The sequence below is a fragment of the Dipodomys ordii genome, unplaced genomic scaffold (assembly GCF_000151885.1).
Source record: "Dipodomys ordii isolate 6190 unplaced genomic scaffold, Dord_2.0 Scaffold84, whole genome shotgun sequence".
NCBI lineage: Eukaryota > Metazoa > Chordata > Mammalia > Rodentia > Heteromyidae > Dipodomys > Dipodomys ordii.
In genome coordinates, this window is record NW_012267300.1 from 6031828 (window position 1) to 6052916 (window position 21089).

Consider the following 21089-nt stretch of genomic DNA (forward strand, 5'->3'; position numbering starts at 1 on the left):
GGATTACAAGTGTGAGCCACAAGCACCCAGCTTTGCAGTAATCCTTATTTTTTTTTTCTTGTCACTCCATTTTCCCCTTCCCCTCATTTCTGTCCTAGTTCTCATTCTCTCTCCGCAACAATATTTTCCCTCCTTTCTCTATACTTCTCTTGAGAAGCAATGGTGCTTGGGCTTCCAGGAGCCTATGTGGGTTGAAATCCTACACTGCCATTAACCACTTACCCACATTGTTTAATTGTGCTGTGCCTAAATTCTAAAATCAGAATGGTAATGAATAATACCCACCTCTATGGTTGTCAGAATAATTACTTCAATATGAAGTACTTAGAATAGTGTCAGGGCATGGAGAGTGCTTGGTAGTGTGATTCTTTTTAAAATTATCTTTGAGTTAGTTGTACAGAGGGATTTCTATTTATTTTATTTTATTTTATTCCTGTCCTGGGGCTTGAACTCAGGGCCTGGGATCTGTTCCTGAGCTTCTCTGTGCTCAAAGCTCTACCACTTCTTTGCTGTGTATGTGGTGCTGAGGAATCGAACCCAGGGCTTCATGCATGCTAGGTAAGCACTCTATCACTAAGCCGCATTCCCCACACAAGATTTCAATTTAGTATGTCAGTTTACAAGCACAATGAATCTTGTTCAACGTCACCCCTTATCATTCTCCCAGTAAAGTGATTTTATTATTATTATTATTATTTTAGTCAGTCATGGGACCTGAACTCTGGGCCTGGGCACTGTCCCTCAGTTCTTCAGCTCAAGTGCTCTGCCTCTTGAGCCAAAGCGCCACATCTGGCTTTTCTGCTTATGTGGTGCTAAGGAATCGAACCCAGGGCCTCATGCATGCAAGGTAAGCACTCTTCCACTGAGCCACCTTCCCAGCCCTTACAGTGATTTTTTAAAAAAAATTGCGCCACTGTGGCTCAAGTGGTAGAGTGCTAGCATTGAGCTGAAGAGCATAGGGACAACACCCAGGCCCAGAGTTCGGGCCCCACAACTGGACCAAAAAAGAAAAAAAAAATTGCGCCAGTCATGGGACTTGAACTTAGGGCCTCAAGTTCTCATTTGGCTTTTTCACTTAAGCTTGTGCTGCATCACTTGAGTCACATCTCCACTTCTGTTTTTTTGTTGGTTAATTGGAGATTAGAGTCTTACAAATTAAACCTTAGTCTGGCGCTGGTGGCTCGCGCCTGTAATCCTGGCTACCCAGGACGCTGAGATCTGAGGATTGCAGTTCAAAGCCAACTGGGGCAGGGAAGTCCGTGAGAGTCTTATCTCCAATTAACCACTAGAAAACCGGAAGTGGCGCTGTGACTCAAGTGGTAGAGCGCTCGCCTTGAGCTGAAGAGTGCAGGCACAGCGCTCAAGCCTGGAGTTCAAGCCCCACGACTGACAAAAAAAAAAATAATAATAATAAATTAAATTAAACATTAGCCTTACAAATGAGATCCTTAGCCTTTGGAGTAGCTAGGATTACAGGCATGAGCCACCAACTCCCAACTCTGTTAATGATTCTTATTCTTAGTTCTCCTTGCTCTCTCCCCATCTTCATCCTCTCACCTTCACTCTCCCTTCACAGCTATTTCATATGTTTTCAAGCAAGCAGAGATGAATTAAAACTTGGCTCCTGCCTGAAGTCTGGTGGGAAAATAAGCATACACAATAAAATGTCAAGATAGGGTCAGTTGTAGGGGTACATGCCCATAATCCAAGCACTGGGGAAGGAGTGATAGGAGGATCATGAGCCTCAGGCCAAATTTGGTTACATGCTAAGATGCTGCTTCTACCACCTTTCCCATCCCCACCCCCCCTCCCCAAAAAATCAGAATGACAAGTCCTACCTCAAATATGTGAACTATGCATGGTGACAGATGTTTATAATCCCAGCATTCAGAAGGCAGAGGCAGGAGGGCCATAAATTCAAGGTTAGTCTACATAGCAAAGCCTTGTCTCAAAAAAACAAAAGAGAATGCCGGGTGCCAGTGACTCATGCCTGTAATCCTAGCTACTCAAGAGGCTGAAATCTGATGATTCCAGTTTGAAACCTACCCAGGTTTCAATCTCCAATTAACCAGCAAAAAATGGAAGTGGAGGTGTGGCTCAAGCAATAGAGCACCAGCCTTGAGGGGAAAAGCCAAATGAGAGCATGGGGGGGGGGGAGGAGGGTGCAATCTCAATGTGCAGATGACTTGGAAAAGATGAAGAGGGGGGGGGAAAGAAAAGAAAGAGCAGGGGCTGGGAAGGTGGCTCAGTGGTAGAGTGCTTGCCTTGCATGCATGAGGCCCTGAGTTCGATTCCTTAGCACCACATAAGCAAAAAGAAAAAAGCCAGAAGTGGCGCTGTGGCTCAAGTGGTAGAGCGCTAGCCTTGAGCTGAAGAGCTGAGGGACAGTGCCCTCAGAGTTCAGGCCCATGACTGGACCAAAACAAAAACAAGAAAGAGCTTAAAGTGTGCAAAGGCAGGAAACAGATAGTTCAGGAGAGTAAAAGCAAGGTCTTTCTTCCTGTCTCTCTTTCTTCCTTTCTTTCTTTCTTTCTTTTTTTTTTTTGTTGGTCATGGGGCCTGAACCTCTGGGCCTCTTCTTCTTCTCTTCTTTCTTCTTCTTCTGTCATGAGGCTTGAACTCTGAGCCTGGACGCTTTTTCACTCAAAGCTAGTTTTCTACCACTTTAAGCCACAGCTCCACTTCCGGTTTGGGGGTGGATAATTGGAGAGAAAGAGTCTCACGGACTTTGCTGCTTGGTATGTCTTCAAACCTCAGTGCTCAGATCTCAGCCTTCTGAGTAGCTAGGATTACTTGCATGAGCCACCAGTGCTCAGTTGTGCAAGTTGTGTTTCTTTTAGGCTTCTCCTATATGGGTAGAGACTGAGAGTAAGTCAACAAATTTGCAATAATGACTTATACCTCCTGGGAAGTGCTTCACAGAACCTACCTAAAGGCTTGTGGAAGGAAAATGAGGAGTCATTGTGCTGCTTCAGCACAATGCCACCCAGCACAGTGCCACCCACTCACTGGTGTGAACAGCCCCTACTCTGGCAAGCCACACCCTCTCTTTGCCTGGCCACAAGGGAGCAGCAAAGCACTAGGAGTGGCTGCAGGCTAGGGCCACAAACAATGGACTACCACACAATCCTAACCATTTTTCTCTGGGAAAAGGGCTTCAGAAACTCAGAGAACACTATCTGTCTTAGAGAAAGAACAAGAAATCACCTAAAGAGAAATTCTTCTCTAAATAAACTGCATACTCTTTTAGGTGCACATGTGTGAGAGTGTGCATGTGTGCACATACTGGTCCTGGGAGTCTGAACTCAAGGAACCTGCGTTCTTCCTTGGCTTTTTTCTTCAAAACTAGTACTCTACCATTTGAGCCACAGCTCCACTTCTGGCTTTTTGCTGGTTTTGGGAGATAAGTGTCTCATAGACTTTCCTGCTAGGGCTGGCTTTAAACCACAATCTTAAAATCTCAGGCTTCTGAGTAGCTAGGATTATAGATGGTTGTGCTGCTGTTGCTGTTGCTCCTTCTCCTTCTTTCCCTTTTTCCTTTTTTAAAAAAATTTATTTTATTGTAAAGATGCTGTACAGAGGGGTTATAGTTACATTCCTTTCCCTTTTTTTTTTTTTTGCCAGTCGTAGGGCCTGAACTCTGGGCCTGGGTGCTGTCAGCTCTTCAGCTCCTGGCTAGCACCCTACTAATTGAGTCACAGCGCCACTTCCAGCTTTTTCTGCTTATGTGGTGCTGAGGAATCAAACCTAGGGCCTCATGCATGCAAGGTAAGCACTGTACCACTGAGCCACCTTCCCAGCCCTCTCTTTTTTTTATATATATACTCTTTTTTGACAGACTCTATGTAGTGCAAAATAGCTTCAAACTCACTTATTTTATTTTGTCAGTCCTGGGGCTTGAACTCAGGGCCTGGGCACTGTCCCTGAGCTTCTTTTGCTCAAGGCTAGCACTCTACCACTTGAGCCATAGCACCACTTCTGTTTTTTTCTCTTTATGTGGTACTGAGGAATTGAACCTAGGGTTTCGTGAATGCTAGGCAAGCACTCTACCACTGAGGCCCATTCCCAGCCCCTTTTATTTTTGTTCAGGGCCTGGGAGCTGTCCCTTAGCTTTTGTGCTCAGGGCTGATACCACAGCTCCACTCTGGCTTTTTGGGGGGATGGGTTAGTTAATTGGAGATAAGAGTTTCATAGATTTTCTGCCAGAGCTTCCTTAAAACCACAATCTTCAGATCTCAGCCTCCTGAGTAGTTAGAATTAGAGGCATGAGCATGCCCTACCTTGACCTCACACTGTTTCAACCTCCTGAGTGCTGAGATTATAGGCATGTACCACCACACCTAGCTTTTTTTCCTTCCTTCATCTTCCTTCCTTCTTTCTTTTTTTCCTTTCTTTTCCTTTTCTCTTCCTTCCTCTTTCTTTTTTTCTTTCTTTCTTTTTCTTTCTGTCTGTGTTAGAGATTGAAAGCAGGATCTTGCTTTTATTAGGCAAGTGTTCAATGTCTGACCTATACTCCCAGCTTGTATATTATATATTCTTTCTTTGACTTCGTATTTACCATGAGCTAGACACTATTCTTAGTGCTTGTCAAACATTCACTTGTTTGTCACAACAATCATTCCTGTTTTACAGACAGAAAAACTGAGGCATTTGGTCCAAATGATATAAATAGAAGGTGGAAGAGTAGCTTTGGCTCCAGTGTTTGGGTGTCTCCTGTGACCAACAGTTTCAGACACAGTTCTGATATGTGAAAGTATGAAACTTAGCTTCCCTGATAATTCATCAGAATTTAAAAATCTCTAGTCCTTGTCACTAAGTAGCTCTGTTACCTTAAGACATGTCATCTTTCATTAAAGGCATGAGGAGCCAACAATAGTGGCACTTCTGTAACCCTAGCACTCAAGAGGCTGAGACCGGAAGATTGTGATTTGGAGGTTGTGAAGGAAATCCTGGCTGTAAAAAAAACTTTAGTAAGGGGGGTGGGGGTTGTTAGGATTATGTCTTCATCCACTCATTGAAGACCAGACCCAATGGGCTGTGGGAAAGACCAACAGGAAGCAGGAGTGTTTCAAGGAGTTTGGGCGGGGAAGGCAGGACTCTAAGCCAACACTTACAGTTGAGAGGATGTGCTGTTTAGGAGCTGGAAGGACAGGGCCCTCCTTTGAGGTGGTCCCCTCCTCTGGGGGAATTCTGGGTGTGGAATTTGGGCAGGAGATGTTAAGAAAGACTCCCTAGGGAGGGAAGAGGGGGGGATCCAAACAGGAGAAACAGGATGTGAAAACACAGTGTGAGCAAAAAAAACAAAAAAAGCACTCTACCAGTTCCTAAAAACATCTTTGAACATCTATTAATGCCCATTTCTTAGAGTTTATTTTCTTTTCCTTGTAATCCTGTAAGTGGGCTCTATGAAGTCTTATATACCTAAGGCCTCACATAGGCCTTGTCAGTGAATAACAAGTTCTTGTCCACCCACTGGGAGCCCACACAGAAGAGGAGATGCCTGAAAACCTCGGAATTTAATTAGAGGACAGATAGTTCTGACCCTGGGGCCAGTAAAGTGCAGAAGCCCTTCTGCTCACCTCTAAGGAAGCAGGCAGGCATTCTGCATGAATCAAAATACCCCTTGCCAGGGCGCTGGTGGCTCACACCTGTAATCCTAGCTACTCAGCTGGCTCAGATCTCAATCTGAAGGTTGTAGTTTAAAGCCACCTGAGGCTGTAACTCTGTGAGACTCTTACCACTAATCAAAGAGCAAAAAGCTAGAAGTGGAAAAAGCCAAAAGATCATGCACCTAAGCTCAAGCCCTAGTACTGGTATCAAAAAAACAAAGCAAAGCCGGGCTTCAGTGGCTCATGCCTGTAATCCTAGATACTCAGGAGGCTGAGATCTGAGGATCACAGTTCAAAGCCAGCCCAGGCAGGAAACTCCATGAGACTCTTATCTCCAATAAACCACTCAGAAAACCAGAAGTGGCTCTGTGGCTCAAGTGGTAGAGCACTTGCCTTGAGCTGAAGAGCCCAAGCCTAGAGTTCAAGCTCCATGACTGACAAAAAAAAAAATAATAAAAAACAACAACAACCTCCTCCCTCTCTTATATTGCCACCATTTTTTTTTTTTGACACAAGATCTCGATATGTAGCCTAGGATTGCTTTGAGTTCTCCATCTTCCTGCCTTAGCTTCTTCCCTAATGTTGAGATTATAGGCATATGCTACCAATTCCCAGCTAGTCACCTTTTTGTTTGGTGCCAGTCCTGAGGCTTAAAGCTGTACCTGAGCTTTTTTGCTCAAGGCTATCACTTTACCACTAGAGCTATAGCCCCACTTCTGGCTTTTGGGTGGTTAAATGGAGATAAGAATCTCACAGACTTTCTTGCCCAGGCTGTCTTTGAATCTCAATCCTGATCCTCAGATTGCAGCTTCCTGAGTAGCTAGGATTACAGGTGTGAGCCACTGGTACTGGACTTCTTGTTGTTTTTAATTCTGGGGAGTTTTAAGGTTTTTCTATTCAAAAAAGGCAGGAGAATTAGGATGTAGGCTAGATGAGGATTAAGAGTCTTTTTTTTGTGGGGGAGGGTCCGGTCGTGGGGCCTGGGCACTGTCCCTCAGCTCTTCAGCTGAAAGCTAGCGCTCTACCATTTGAGCCACAGCGCCACTTCTGCTTTTTTCTTTTTTGCTTATGTGGTGCTGAGGAATCGAACCCAGGGCCTTATGCATGCAAGGCAAGCGCTCTACCACTGAGCCACCTTCCTGGCCTTAAGAGAGAGTCTTATTGTGGAAAAGACAGGCTCCTTGGAGAGGCTGAGGCTCCAGGATCATACTCTCCTCCCCAGGGCTCCACCTCTGGCTTCTCTCCCCTCCCCCATAGTAAGAGGATGGCTTTGGCCAGTGTGCTATCCTACCACCTGGCAGGAACTGTAGATTTAGTCAGTAACACTCAAATCTTGAGAAAACAAGCAAGAGTGGTGAAGGGGATGTGAACAGAGAGGACAGAGGAAAGATTGAAATAAATGAGCCGGGGAAAAGGGGGGTTGAAGATATGGTCCAGGGCAGGCTGTGAAAAACGACAGTAGCAGAAGATGCTGCTGCTGCTCTTTCTTGGGGTGGCCATGAGCAGATGCGTACATGAGGAGATCCAAAAGTCTGTGAGCCTTCTCAGGCCCCCTCCCTCCCAACTGCCCACAGACTTCCGCTCCTCTTCCCTCCCTGTCCCTGGCTCCCATGATCCTCAACCCCTCAGAATCCAAATCTACTATATGGGAGACCCCATATCAGATGGAACTTGGGATGAGATGAGAAGAGGGAAATCCCAAGCCCTGGCCGCAGTGAAAGAAGCCACTCAGCGAATCCAGGGCATCCTAGCAGGTGAGGTGAGGGGTAAGAAGCATCAGGAGGGCTGTGGGGTAGAGGGGTCTAAGGGAAAAGAGTAGCACAAAAAAAAAAAAAAACTGCACTGGGCACCCATGGCTCAAGCCTGTAATCCTAGCTACTTAGGAGGCTGACATCTGAAGATCACAGTTTGAAGCCAGCACGGGCAGGAAAGCCTGTGAGAATCCCATCTCCAATTAATTAACAAAAAATTAAAGTGGGGCTGGGAAGGTGGCTCAGTGGTAGAGTGTTTGCCTTGCATGCATGAATGAGGCTCTGGGTTTGATTCCTCAGTACCACATAAGCAGTAAAAGCCAGAAGTGGTGCTGTGGCTCAAGTAGTAGAGTGCTAGCCTTGAGCTCAAGAGCTGAGGGGCAGTGCCCAGGCCCAGAGTTCAGGCCCCATGACCAGACCTCCCCCCAAAAAAAATTAAAGTGGAGCTATGGCTCAAGTGGTAGAGTGCTAGCCTTGAGCACAAAAGCTCAGGGACAGTGACTAGGCCCTGAGTTCAAAACCTCAGGGCCAGTAGGAAAAAAAAAAAAAAGGAACGGAATGTAGAGATATTGAAGTGAAATTATCCTCTTTTAAAAAAACTGTCTTTAATTTTTTTGGGGGGGGGGTCGGTCGTGGGGCTTGAACTCTGGGCTTGGGCGCTGTCCTTGCGTTCTTCAGCTCAAGGCGAGCACTCTACTGCTTGAGCCACAGCGCCACTTCCGGCTTTCTAGCAGTTTATTGGAGATAAGAGTCTTACAGACTTTCCTGCCCAGGCTGGCTTTGAACCTCGATCCTCAGATCTCAGCCTCCGGAGTAGCTAGGATTACCGGCGCGAGCCATGGGCACCCGGTTGTCTTTAATTTTTGAAATTATGTTTAACTAGTTTTATAAAGGGGTTTCAATACACAAATCAGTTTGTATGTACAGTGTATCTTGATCAATGTCACCCCTTCTATCATTCTCCCAAAATTGTCCTCTTATTTTGTGAAGTCCCTCCAGTGCAAGGACCCTTGCTTTTGAGTCGAGACCCTGAAAAATACTGCCATTCTGTCTGGGGAGACCCAGATACTCCAAATTACCACAGGTGAGTTTGTGTCCTTGAGAATGTATACATTTCTTTGGGGATAATAAAAAATGTTTGAGCTGGATTGTTCACAGATATTCATTGTTGGCAGGTGCAGCCTTCTGAACCCAGGATACAAAGGAGAGAGTTGCCTGGGGGCAAAGGTAAGACCAGCAGATCTCTAACTAGTTAGACCTCCCCCAAACCTTCAGTATTAGAATTTTCAGTGTTTGAATTACTCTATATACTTCACAAGTAATATGGATTTCTTAGTCTTTCTTGGGTTCTGTGTTTGGTTTTGCTTCGTGCTAGAACTGGAGCTTGAACTCAGGGCTTAGTCACTATCCCTTAGCTTTTTCACTCTACTACTTGAGTCACAGTTCCAGTTCTGGTGTTCTGCTCTTTAATTAAAGAGTCTCAGACTTACCTGCTCAGACTGTCTTCGAAGCATGATCCTCAGATCAAAGATCTAAGCTTCCTAAGCAGCTAGGTTTACAGGCTTAAGCCACCAGTGCCCAGCTTCCTTAGTCTCATTCTCTCTCCCTCTCCCTCTCTCTTTCTCTCTCTCAGTTCTGGGGCTTGAACTCAGGGCCTGGGCACTGTCCCTGAGATTCTTTTTTTTTTTTGGTTGGCCGTGGGGCTTGAACTCTGGGCCTGGGCGCTGTCCCTCAGCTCTTCAGCTCAAGGCGAGCGCTCTACCACTTGAGCTACAGCGCCACTTCGGTTTTCTGGTGGTTTATTGGAGATAGGAGTCTCACGGTCTCTCCTGCCCGGGCTGGCTTTGAACTGCGATCCTCAGATCCCAGCCTCCTGAGTAGCTAGGATTACAGGCGTGAGCCACCAGCGCCCGGCTTGTCCCTGAGATTCTTTTGCTCAAGGCTAGCACTCTACCACTTGAGCCACAGAGCCACTTCTGGCTTTTTCTGTTTATGTGGTACTGAGGAATCGAACCCAGGGCTTCATGCATGCTAGGCAAGCACTCTACCACAAAGCCACATTCCCAGTCCTGCTCAGTCTTTCTCTATCCCCACTTTCCAAAATAGGTTAAAGTAGAGGCATATGGGTGGCAGAAGGCAGATTCTGCTTTCTAATTAGCTGCCTAGATATCCCTAAGACAGACCAAAGATGTTCATTCTCCTTTGCTCCTTGTAGCCAGTTTCCCACTGTCCCGATCCATCTACTAAGCTACATGCTACATTCTACTCCCTGCCAGATACCTGATGCCCATCTCCGTGGTTATGCCTTGTGGCCAGAGCATGGTCCCCCGCAATTAATCCAGCCAGACGGGCCTGGGGTCCAAAATGCTGATTTTCTCCTGTATATGCGGGTTGGTCACACTTCCAAGTGCCACCAAAAGGTGAGGTTGCAACCAAATCTGCTTTCTCTGCTCTCTTAATGGTGTGTGTGTGTGTGTGTGTGTGTGTGAGCGCGCGTGCGTGCACATGGGTGTGCATATGTGCACATAAATGGGCTACTCCTGGGATTGAATTTAGGGCCTTGGTTGTTGTGTTGGTTAGCTTTCTTCCTTCCTTCCTTCCCTTTTTTTTTTTTTTGGTTGGTTGTGGGGCTGAACTCTGGGCCTGGGCGCTGTCCCTCAGCTTTTCAGCTCAAGGCTAGCACTCATCACTTGAGCCACAGCGCCACTTCCAGCTTTTTCTATTTATGTGGTGCTGAGGAATTGAACTCAGGGCCTCATGCTTGCGAGGCAAGCACACTACCACTAAGCCACCTTCCCAGCCTTCTTTCTTTCTCTCTGTCTCTCTTTTCTTTTTTTGGGTCCACTTATGGGGCCTGAACTCTGGGCCTGGGCACTGTCCTTCAGCATTTCAGCTCAAGGCTAGTGCACTACCACTTGAGCCACAGCGTCAATTCTGGCTTATTTCTTTTTGCTTATGTGGTGCTGAGGAATCGAACCCATGGCCTCAGGCATGCAAGTCAAGTGCTCTACCACTGAGCCACCTTCCCAGCCCCATCTCTTTCTTTTCTTTTGTCATTTGGGCCTGGGGTGCTGTCCCTGAGCTTTTTTGCTCAAAGCTAGTGTTCTACCACTTTGTGCCACAGCTCCACTTCCAGTTTTCTGGTGGTTAATTGGAGATAAGATTCTCATGGACTTTCTTGCCTGGGTTGACTTTCATCCTTCATCCTCAGATCTCCCCCTCCTGAGTAGCTAGGATTATAGTCCTGAGCCACCAGCACCCAGCTTGCTTAGCCTTTTCTGTTTAAGATTGGTGCTCTACCACTCAAACCACATATCTACTTCTGGCTTTTTGCTGGTTAGTTGGACAAATGTAAGAGTCTCTCAGATTTGTCTGTCCTGGTTAGCTTTGAACCTCCTCCTGAGTAGCTAATATAATCAGGACCCACTGGTACTCGGATCTCTTAATCCTATATCTTGGGAGGGGAAGTAGTCTTTATTGAGGATTGGACAGATTTTGTTAAATTGTGTTTCTTTAGGGGCAACTTGGGGCATGTGGATAAACCTAAATTGAATGAAGGTAGAATTAGAGGTGTGGTTCATTCCACAGCAGCCCTGAGCTGAAAATGTCAATGGGAAGCATAAGGCCCTAAGTTTAAGCCCTAGTACTGACATTTAAAAAAAAAAAATCCAGGAACTGGTTGTTCAGGCCTGTAACCCTAGCTACTCATGAAGCTGAGATTTGAAGATCAAGGTTTGAAGCTAGCCTGGGCAAACAAATGCAAGAGACTCTTCAGTTAACCAGCAACAAGCCATAAGTGGAGGTATAGTTCAAATGATAGATCACTAACCTTGAGCAGAAAAAGCTAAGCAAGAGCTTGCAGCTCTGAGTTCAAGTTCCAGTTTCATCATAAAGAAAAATAAATAAATTGAAAGGTGCTGGGACTCCCCAAGCCATCACTTGGTTCCACTCCATAGAGCTTTGCAGGGCACGTGGGCCCTCTGTTTTCAGGAATATTTCTCCTATTTAGGTTACCTCTTTCTAACTCATCTGTTCCTTGCCCATTTGCAGCCTTCTGTCATAGCCTATGCTGCCTGTTGTCAACTGGACTCAGAAGACAGGCCCCTTGCTGGTACCATTATCTACTGTGCCAAACACCTCACCAGCCCCAGCCTCAGCCACGGTGACATCGTCATGGTGACTGCTGCACAATGAATTGGGAGAAGCAGACAGGTGGTGGTCATGGTGGCAGGCCATTCAGCTTCCTGTGAAGTGGAAGAACTGAGGAGGGAACAAGTTCTAGGAGATGACTGGGCAAAAGGACTCCAGAATCTCATGCATCCAGCCCTCCTCACTTGGCACTCATCTTTCCTTAGGCTACACTACACGAATTGCTCCATGCTCTGGGTTTCTCTGGACAGCTCTTCCAGAAATGGCGGGAGTGCCCTTCAGGACTCAGTGGTAAATGGGAGGAAAGAGGGGAAGGATTTCCCACAATGTTAACAGGAAGAAATGGACTACCTCCTGAACTCATTTGTTCCCATTCTGCTTTCTACATTTTCCTCTCCTTATAATTGCCTTCCTCCCTTTCGGTACTCAGTTAAAGAGAATTGTTCTACAAGGCAACAGGTGACAAGACAAGATAAGCGGGGACAGCTGCTTCTTACCACCCCAACTGTTAGCCATAGCCTGGCCAAACATTTGGGAGTGCTAGGGGTTACTCTGGGCGCTCCCTTGGAAGAAGAGGTGAGAATGATAACACCTTGGGGTGATAGAAGAAAGACGGTGTTGCCAAATAGCAACCAGCTCTCTGCTCTCTCCTCAGCAGGGTCCTTTGTCCTCACACTGGGAGGCCAGACTCTTCCAGGGTTCTATCATGGCTGCTACTTTTGATGGTGCCCAACGCACTCAACTTGACCCAATCACTCTTTCTGCCTTCCAAGATTCAGGCTGGTATCAGGTCAACCACAGTGCTGCCAAGAAGCTGTTGTGGGGCCAGGGTGAGAAGTAAGGGCAAACTGAAGAGCAGTACTCACAACCCAAGATTGGTCATGAATGGCATAGGTTAGAAAGGATTATCTGGTCTAAAGGTGGATTTCAGGCTGTAAGCTTAGTGTTGAGGGATGATGTCTTGGCATTTATTTGTTGAAGGATCTTCCTTTTCTTATCTCTCAAGCAGGATCTGGCCTAGAATTTGGCCTAGTGACCACATGTGGGACTGACTCCTCAGATTTCTTCTGTACTGGCAGGTATGTATGTGGCTGAACTGAATGATTGGGGGATTGTACAACTGTCAGTGATCTTAGTGGCACTCTACTATCCCTTCCATCTAGCGGGCTGGGTTGCCACTACCTGCACTTGGACAAGGGAATCTGTTCCTCAGACCCCATGCTGGAAGGCTGCCACATGTACAAACCCTTAGCCAATAGGGTGAGTAGACTAAGGGACAATGAAACTCAGGTTGCTCTTGCTTGGCCTGCTTACTTACGGTGTGAGCCATAACCTCCAGCTCTTTGAACTGTGATCTTCTTGTTCTCTTTCTCCTGAGCAGCTAGACTTACAGGTGTAAACTCCCAGTGCCAGGCTGGGAATTACTTTTTTTTTTAAATAAGTTTTTTAATTGTGAAAATACAGTACAGAGGGGTTACAATTACATGAGCAAGGTAATAAGTACATTTCTTATCAAGCATTGTTTCGTCCTCCTTTGTTTCCCCTTACCATCCCTGCCCTCCCATCCACACCCCCACCCCCTCGGGAATTACTTCTACAGTATCAAGACAACACTATTCTGCTTTCTACCCTGCAATGCAGAGTGAATGCTGGAAGAAAGAAAATGGTCCTCCAGCTGGGGCTGAGAATCCACATGGGGAGATCTACCATTCCCAGAGTCGTTGCTTCCTTGCCAACCTCACTTCACAGCTGTTCCCTGGGGATGAAACCAGCCATCCCTCTCAGGTCCCACATCTCAAGCAAGCAGAGCTCACTGGCCGATGCTACTTACATCAATGCACACAGAAAGGAGAGTACAAAGTGCAAGTGGAGGGATCACCATGGGTTCCATGCCTTCCAGGAAAGGCTATTCAGGTGAGGTTCAAGAGGAATCGTTAGGGTACGCTAGCAAAAAGAAATTGTTTCATGCCTATAATCCTAGCTATTCAGGAGACTGAGATCTCAGGATCATGGTTCAAAGCCAGCCCATGCAGGGAAGTCTGAGACTCACATCTAATTATCCACCAAAAAGCCAGAAGTAGAGATGTGCTCAAGTGGTATAGCCCTAGCCTTGAGTAAAAAAAACTAAGGTATAGCATCCAGGCCCTGAATTCAAGCTCAAGTATTGGCACACACATACACATAAAGTTGGAAAATACCATTTTTTTTTCAGTGCTGGGGAATCAAACCCAAAGCATTGCATATGCTAGGCCGCCACTCTATCACTGAACTACATCCTTGCCCCTGTGTAACGTATTATATTGTTTTTTTTTTAATACTTCAAATATCTGAAGTATATAGTTTCCTTAGAAGAAAGGCCTGAGCACGCATAATGGAGGCTGTAGCTATACCCTGCTATGTGTTTTGTTGCAGGTGCCTGGGTACTATGGTCTTCTCTACTGTCCCCAAGGCAGGCTGTGTCAGAATGAAGATGCAAATGCAGTTATTTCACCTATGAGTCTTGCAACCCAAGACCTGCTATTCCAGTTGTCTTTAGGATTAGCTGGGCCTCCAGGCCACTCATTGGAGAAGGAACAGAGAGAAGAACTGGCTGAAACAGTACTACAGGCTCTAGTGAACAGAAGCAGTGCTGACAGGTAAAGGGACAGCTCAGGCTGAGGTGTTGTTTTGTGGGATTATTATTATTATTTTGCCAGTACTGTAGCCCAGGTTCATTACTGAGCTCATGCTTAGCTTTTTTTTTTTTTTTTTTGCCAGTCCTAGCACTTGAACTCAAGGCCTGAACACTGTCCTTGAGCTTCTTTAGCTCAAGACTAGTACTCTATCACTTGAGCCACAGTGCCACTTCTGGCCTTTTCTGTTTATGTGGTACCAAGGAATCGAACCCAGGGCTTCATGCATGCTAGGCAAGCACTCTACCACTAAGTCACATTCCCAGACCATGCTTAGCCTTTTTTTTTTTTTTTTTTGGTTGGTCATGGGCCTGAACTCTGGGCCTAGGGGCTGTCCCTCAGCTCTTCAGCTCAAGGCTAGCACTCTACCACTTGAGCCACAGCACTACTTCCAGCCTTTTCTGCTTATGTGGTGCTGAGGAATCGAACCCAGGTCCTCATGCATGCGAGACTAAGCCACCTTCCCAGCCCAGCATGCTTAGCTTTTTAGTTCAAGGCCTGAGCTACATCAGCCGTAACTCCAGATCCATTTTATTTTTTACTTGTTAACTGGAGATAAGTCTCATGGACTTTCCTGCCTCAGTTGGCTTTGAACCGCGATCCTTACACTGCCTCCTGAGTAGCTAGGATCACAGGCATGAAGCTGAGTATACAATGGGTTACAGAGAACTTTTTTTGTCTGTCATGGGGCTTGAACTCTCGGCCTGAATACTGTCCCTCAGATCTTCAGCTCAAGGCCACTGTGCCACTTCCTGTTTTCTGAGTGGTGTTTTTGGAGATAAGAGTCTCATGGACTTTTGTGACCGGGTTGGCTTTGAACCGTGATCCTCAGCTCTTAGCCTCCTGATTAGCTAGGATTACAGGAGTGAGCCACCAGTGCCCAGCTCAAAGAACTCTTAAGTCCTTTACTTCATAACTCCTCTGCAGACCCCACTCCTAAGCCTATACTAGTTTCATTAGCTAAATGTCATCCTTAAGAGATCTAATGTCCACTTAGGTGCTATTTCCACAACCCATCAGTCACCAGTAGTTTGGTCTTCACTGTGCATATGTGGAAGTTCCCTGGTTGCCAAGGACCTTCAGCTGCTGTGGCATACAATGCCCTGACTCTGACTCTCCAGAAGGAGCCTCTTGAAGTATATCATGGAGAAGCCAGCTATACCACAAAATACAGCAAGTAAAATAATATTCCAAACATTTTTTTTAATCCCTGGGATCAAGATGTTTGAAATTCATCTGCTAAGCACACACTCGAGTCTATTGTCCTATACATGGTTATCCATCTAAGGAAACAAAGATCTCTAAGTTCACCTTAGGCTCATTACTGACACCTTCTCCACACATAAAAATGGATTTCCCTATTCCTAGTACAAATGTATCCCAGTCTTATTTTGGGTCAGGCGGGGGGTACCAGGGATTGAATTCAGGGTCTTGACCTGCTTGTTCACTTAGCTGGCATTCTACCACTTGTACTATATCTCCAGACCTGCTTTTTGTTGGTTATTTTGGAGATGAAGTCTTACAGATTTCTGTGCCTGAACTGGGTGCAAACTACAATCTTCTAGTTCTCATCCTCTGGAGAGCACCAGATTGGACTTGGATCTTGGGCTTATTCCTACTTTCCAGTTCTGTATTCTCGGATTTCCTGGTTAGTCTAATGCTTGGATAAAGCATGAAAACTGTAAAGACCTTCAACTCTTAAGCCTAGGGATTAATCCAGGCTAAACAGTCCTTCTCTATTTCTAGGTTGCTGGTTTCCTTGGATCATAACCTATCTATGAATCACATATTGCTGTCCTTGGGACTCTGTCTACCATTGGTAATTCTGGTGGGTATTCTGGGTACTGTGGTCTATCAGAAACGAGCTGCTCTTCAGGTGGGACCATTTGCCCCTTGCCATCACCAAACAAACATGGACTGAGGAGTCCAACTAGAATAATAAAAGAATTTCAGTGCTAAATGTACACATTACCTTATGAAACTGTAACCCTTCTGTATATCAACTTTACAATTAAAAAAAATTGCAGTGTTATCCAGAACATGAAGATTGAGAATGATTTTTTTTTTTTCCCCATTGGTTGTAGGGCTTGAATTTACAGCCTGAGCTTTCACTCAAAGCTAGCGCTCTACCACTTTAAGCCAGAATGGTTATTTGGAGATAAAGAGTCTCATGGACTTTTTTGCCCAGGCAGGCTTTGCACGGTGATCCTCAGATCTCAGCCTCCTGATTAGCTAGGATTATAGGTGTGAGCCACCAGTGCCTGAGAATTATTTTTTTTCAGTTTATTGACATACTTTATAAAATAATATGGTAGATTTTCATTCAAATATTGTCATATAAAATTTCCCAGTACACAGTGATACAAACTGATTAGGACTAGGTATGAAGACAGCAAACCAAACCAGTACAAAGGAAAGTAGGTAGAAGACAAAGTATTTTGCTAACCTTCCTACAATATTGGCACAGTCCATTAAATTCTGCAGTTAAAAAAAAATCACTTAGTTTCCACTTCTTAATCTTCTATATGTTTTTAGTTTTAGTTTTTTAGTTGAGGTGGATTTTTGTTATGTAACCTAGACTGCCCAAGAACTAGCAATGCTCCAGCCTCAGCCTCTGTAATGCACCAAAGCACCAACACATTGTTATATCTACATTACATAAAATTAATGCTGATAGACAAAAAAGCTAATGTAACAATCTAAAAATCTTGCAAGTAGTTCAGTGATTTAAAAGTAACAAGTAAAAAGCTCTACCAGAATATTTGTGTTTGTGTGTGTTGGTTGTGAAGCCTGAACTCTCGGCCTGGGTGCTGTCCCTCAGCTCTTCAGCTCAAGACTAGTGTTCTACCACTTGAGCCACACCACTTTTTCTGCATACGTGGTGCTGAGGAATCGAACCCAGAGCCTCATGCATGCAAGGCAAGCACTCTACCACTGAGCCATCTTCCCAGCCCATCTCCCAGAATATTTTTTTTTTGAGGGTCCGGTAGTGGGGCCTGAACTCTGGGCCTGGGTGCTGTCCCTCAGCTCTTCAGCTCAAGGCTAGCGCTCTACCACTTGAGTCACAGCGCCACTTCCGGCTTTTTTCTTTTTGCTTATGTGGTGCTGAGGAATCAAACCCAGGGCCTCAGGTATGCAAGGCAAGTGCTCTACCACTGAGCCAACTTCCCAGTCCTCTCCAAGAATATTTTTGTATATACTTTTCTATTGTCACAAATGACAAAATAAAAATGTTACATCTTAAAAAGAAGCTAAAAGCAAAATTCACTTTTCCTTTGAAAACACCATTTCTTAGCTCTTAAATCTAAAGAGAAAAACTTTAATTTTTTTTTGGAGAGTATTTCATAAATAAAAACATCAAGTTTATGTTAGTTATACAATGGATCATGTAGCAATATTTTCAACTTAAAGAGAAAATATACCATTGATTCAAAAAATTTAAAGCTAAAATGTAAATATATTGAAGTAATATGTGTCACACATTAACATATTCCGTCTTTTCTCAGAAATCCATAATTAGGAAAAGTAGGTAGGATAAGGTATCTTTTTCAACTTGTAGTCTGCTAAGCTAAGAAGCACTGGGCCAGCAATTCCTCAGCCTCAGGGAGCCTCACTTTTTTTTTTTTTTTTTTTGGGTCCGGTCGTGGGGTCTGAACTCTGGGCCTGGGTGCTGTCCCTCAGCTCTTCAGCTCAAGGCTAGCGCTCTACCACTTGAGCCACAGCGCCACTTCCGGCTTTTTTCTTTTTGCTTATGTGGTGCTGAGAAATCGAACACAGGGCCTCAGGCATGCAAGGCAAGCGCTCTACCACTGAGCCAACTTCCCAGCCCCAAGCCTCACTTCTTAAGCTTATACTGAACTAATTCCCCTCCTGTATCTTTTTCTCTTACAGCTTTTTGCTTTTGTGACTGATAATCTGAAAATCCTTTCAAGAGTAAAGGTTTGAGGCTGGGAATATAGCTCAGTGGGAGAGTGCTTACCTTGCATGCATGAGGCTTTGGGTTCGATTCCTTAGTACCACATAAACAGAAAAAGCCGGAAATGGCGCTGTGGCTCAAGTGGTATAGAGATGAATAGCTGAGGGACAGCACTTAGGCCCAGCGTTCAGGCTCCACAACCAATTAAAAAAAAGAGAGATAACTAGATGAAAAATATCTTAGGTACACTAAAGTTCTACTTTCTTTTTTTTGCCAGTCATGGGGCCTGAACTCTGGGCCTGGGCGCTGTCCCTCAGCTCTTCAGCTCAAGGCTAGTGCTCTACCACTGGAGCCACAACGCCACTTCCGGCTTTTTCTGTTTATGTGGTGCTGAGGAATCGAACCCAGGGCCTCATGCTTGCAAGACATGCACTCTACCGCTGAGCTACCTTCCCAGCCCCAAGTTCTACTTTCTTTAGACTGCCTCTTTTCCGTGAATCAACTTCATACTAGTTTTGCAATGAAAAAAGTAGCCTTATGGTTATAAAGATCCATTCTTTATTTTGATATTAAAAAAACTGCCTAAATTGTAAAGTGTCACTTTTATACTGTTTTAGAACATGAACAGAATAGGAACATCTGCTACCAACTTCAAGGGTATCACATATACTTCAGGTCATTGATATCAGATATTTTTACTTTTTTGCATTGCTATTGTGAGTCAAAGAGCATAAAAGATAGTAACTAATTATCTCCCTCTCCTGATTTTCCATGATTCTTCTTTTTAAATTGTTTTACTGTTATACAGGTTATGTTCAGAGAGGTTACAATTAGATGTTAGGTATACATTTCTTTTTAGACAATGTTGCCCCTTCCCTGGCTCTCTTAGTTTTTCCCTCCTATCCCCACTGATTTTCTATAATTTTTCAAATTATCACTAAGAAATCCACTGGTTGAGCTGAGTGTCCATGGCTCATGCCTATAATCCTAGCTACTCAGGAGGCTGAGATCTGAAGATCTTGGTTCAAAGCCAGCCCGGGCAGGAAAGTCCCTGAAACTCTTAGCTCCAATAAATCGCCAGAAAACTGGAAGTGGTGCTGTAGCTCAAATGGTAGAGCACTAGCCTTGAGCTGAAGAGCTGAGGGACAGTGCTCAGGCCCAGAGTTCAAGCCCCACGACCGACCAAAAAACAAAAAACAAAAAAAACAAATCCATTGGTTGGCAAGTGATATAATTATGCTAGTGTCTGATAAAGAGAGTATAAAACCAGCCATCTGAGTCAGGTGCCAGTGGCTCACGCCTGTAATCCTAGCTACTTAGGAGGCTGAGATCTGAGGATCCTGGTTCAAAGCTAGTCCAGGCAGGAACATCTGTGAGACTCTTATCTCCAATAAACCACTCAGAAAACTGGAAGTGGTGCTGTGGTAGAGTGTTAGCCTTGAGCTGGAGAGCTGATGGACAGCACCCAGGCCAAGAGTTCAAGCCCTACAACCGACAAAAAACAAAAACAAAACAAAAAAAAGCCATCTGAATACAGCTAAACTAGAAAAATACCTTTTTTCCCCTTCTTTCCTGTTGCTGAAGATTTTTTTTTCTTTATTCTCATTATGGACCATAGACTAGTTATTAACAGTAGGTACTTTTTGGTTATAGCTGTGAAAGTCATTGAATTCTTGAGGTTTGGCATCACTTGGAAAGCAAACTAGAAGATTGTTATGATCTGGATTTGCTTAAACAAGTAACATTTCCATTAAGAGTCCAGTTGATAAACTGGTAACATTGAAATAAGCATGTCTGTGCTTATCAGCAAGTTCAGTCAGTTCACTGGATACCACCCCAGAATCTTCAAGTGGCAAATGTGAACAGAGGTTTCACTGTAGAGTTATGGCCTTGGCTCCATTAGCTATGGTATCTTCTTTCATCTGAATATCTATCAGTCCTTTCCAGCTGTAGCAGCCACTGCGTGGTAAAACTTTGCCACAAAATCTGGTTCACTAACTTCTAGCTGCCGGACAAACTCATTGCGTTCCTCCTCAGCCCAACCTCGAAACCACTGATCCCAGAGACGTAGCTGACATTCAAAGATACAAGGTGGTCGATTTGCCCCAGATACACTAAGCTGCTCCAGACTATCCAGCAGGGGCTGTAATTTTCCTGGCACTGCTTTAGCTACCATGTCCTGTAGAAAACGTTCACGCTGGGGAGCAGACCAAGTGGCAAACCAGTGAAGAATACACTTCATCTCCTGGGAAGTGATATAAGACATTGGAGGAGGGGAGGAGTTGGTAATACTGTCTGGTACTGAGGGTAATGGAGAAGGCAAGGATTGTGGCAGTGAAGAGGAAGATGATTCCAGTGGCATCCTGAAACATAAAATTACTGTTACTTTCTGGATAGTGACCAAAACACATTTTCCTAGCAACAGTTAATCTTATGGCACCCAGTCTGCATCTACAGAAAAAACTACTGTTCAATTCAGTTCATAGGGAAATAGGATTCTATTACTATTATCATTGGTGATACTAGGGTTTCAGTTCAAGGTCTCATATTCCTTTGGCTTGATTACTCATGACTCAAGCTCCATCACTTGAACCACACCTCCAGTCCAATTTTTTTGCTATTTTGTGCCAGTAGTGGGGCTTATTCAGGGCCTGTGCTCTTGCTTAGTTTTTTTTTTTTTTGCTCAGGGCTGATGCTCTACCACTTCAGCCACAACTCCACCTCCCTTCTGCTGATTATTTGGGAGGTGGAGTATTGGGGACTTCTACCTGGGCTGGCTTTGACCACTGGCACCTGGCTTATTATTCGATACTTTTTATTTTGGCAGTATTGGGATTTGAACACATCTTGAGCTTGCTAGGAAGGCACTTTAAATAACTTCGGTCAGTTACACCCCAAACTTTTTTTTTTTGTCAGTTGTGAGGCTTGAACTCTGGTCCTGGACACTGTAGCTCAGCTCTTCAGCTCAAGGCTAGCACTCTTTTTTTTTTTT

The 21089-nt window shown here is 44.8% G+C and overlaps 1 protein-coding gene across 1 annotated transcript in view; it reads right to left on the bottom strand.

Annotated features, from left to right (window-relative positions):
- Nucleotides 1-19691: 19691 nt before the first annotated feature.
- Nucleotides 19692-21089, bottom strand: part of LOC105992484 (chromosome unknown open reading frame, human C14orf119) — a 4873-nt gene continuing 3475 nt past the window's right edge. The window contains exon 2 of the mRNA XM_013025353.1: nt 19692-20460. Within this exon, the coding sequence (XP_012880807.1) occupies nt 20031-20459 (429 nt within the window). The 5' untranslated portion in view covers nt 20460 and the 3' untranslated portion in view covers nt 19692-20030. The remainder of the gene's footprint in view (nt 20461-21089) is intronic.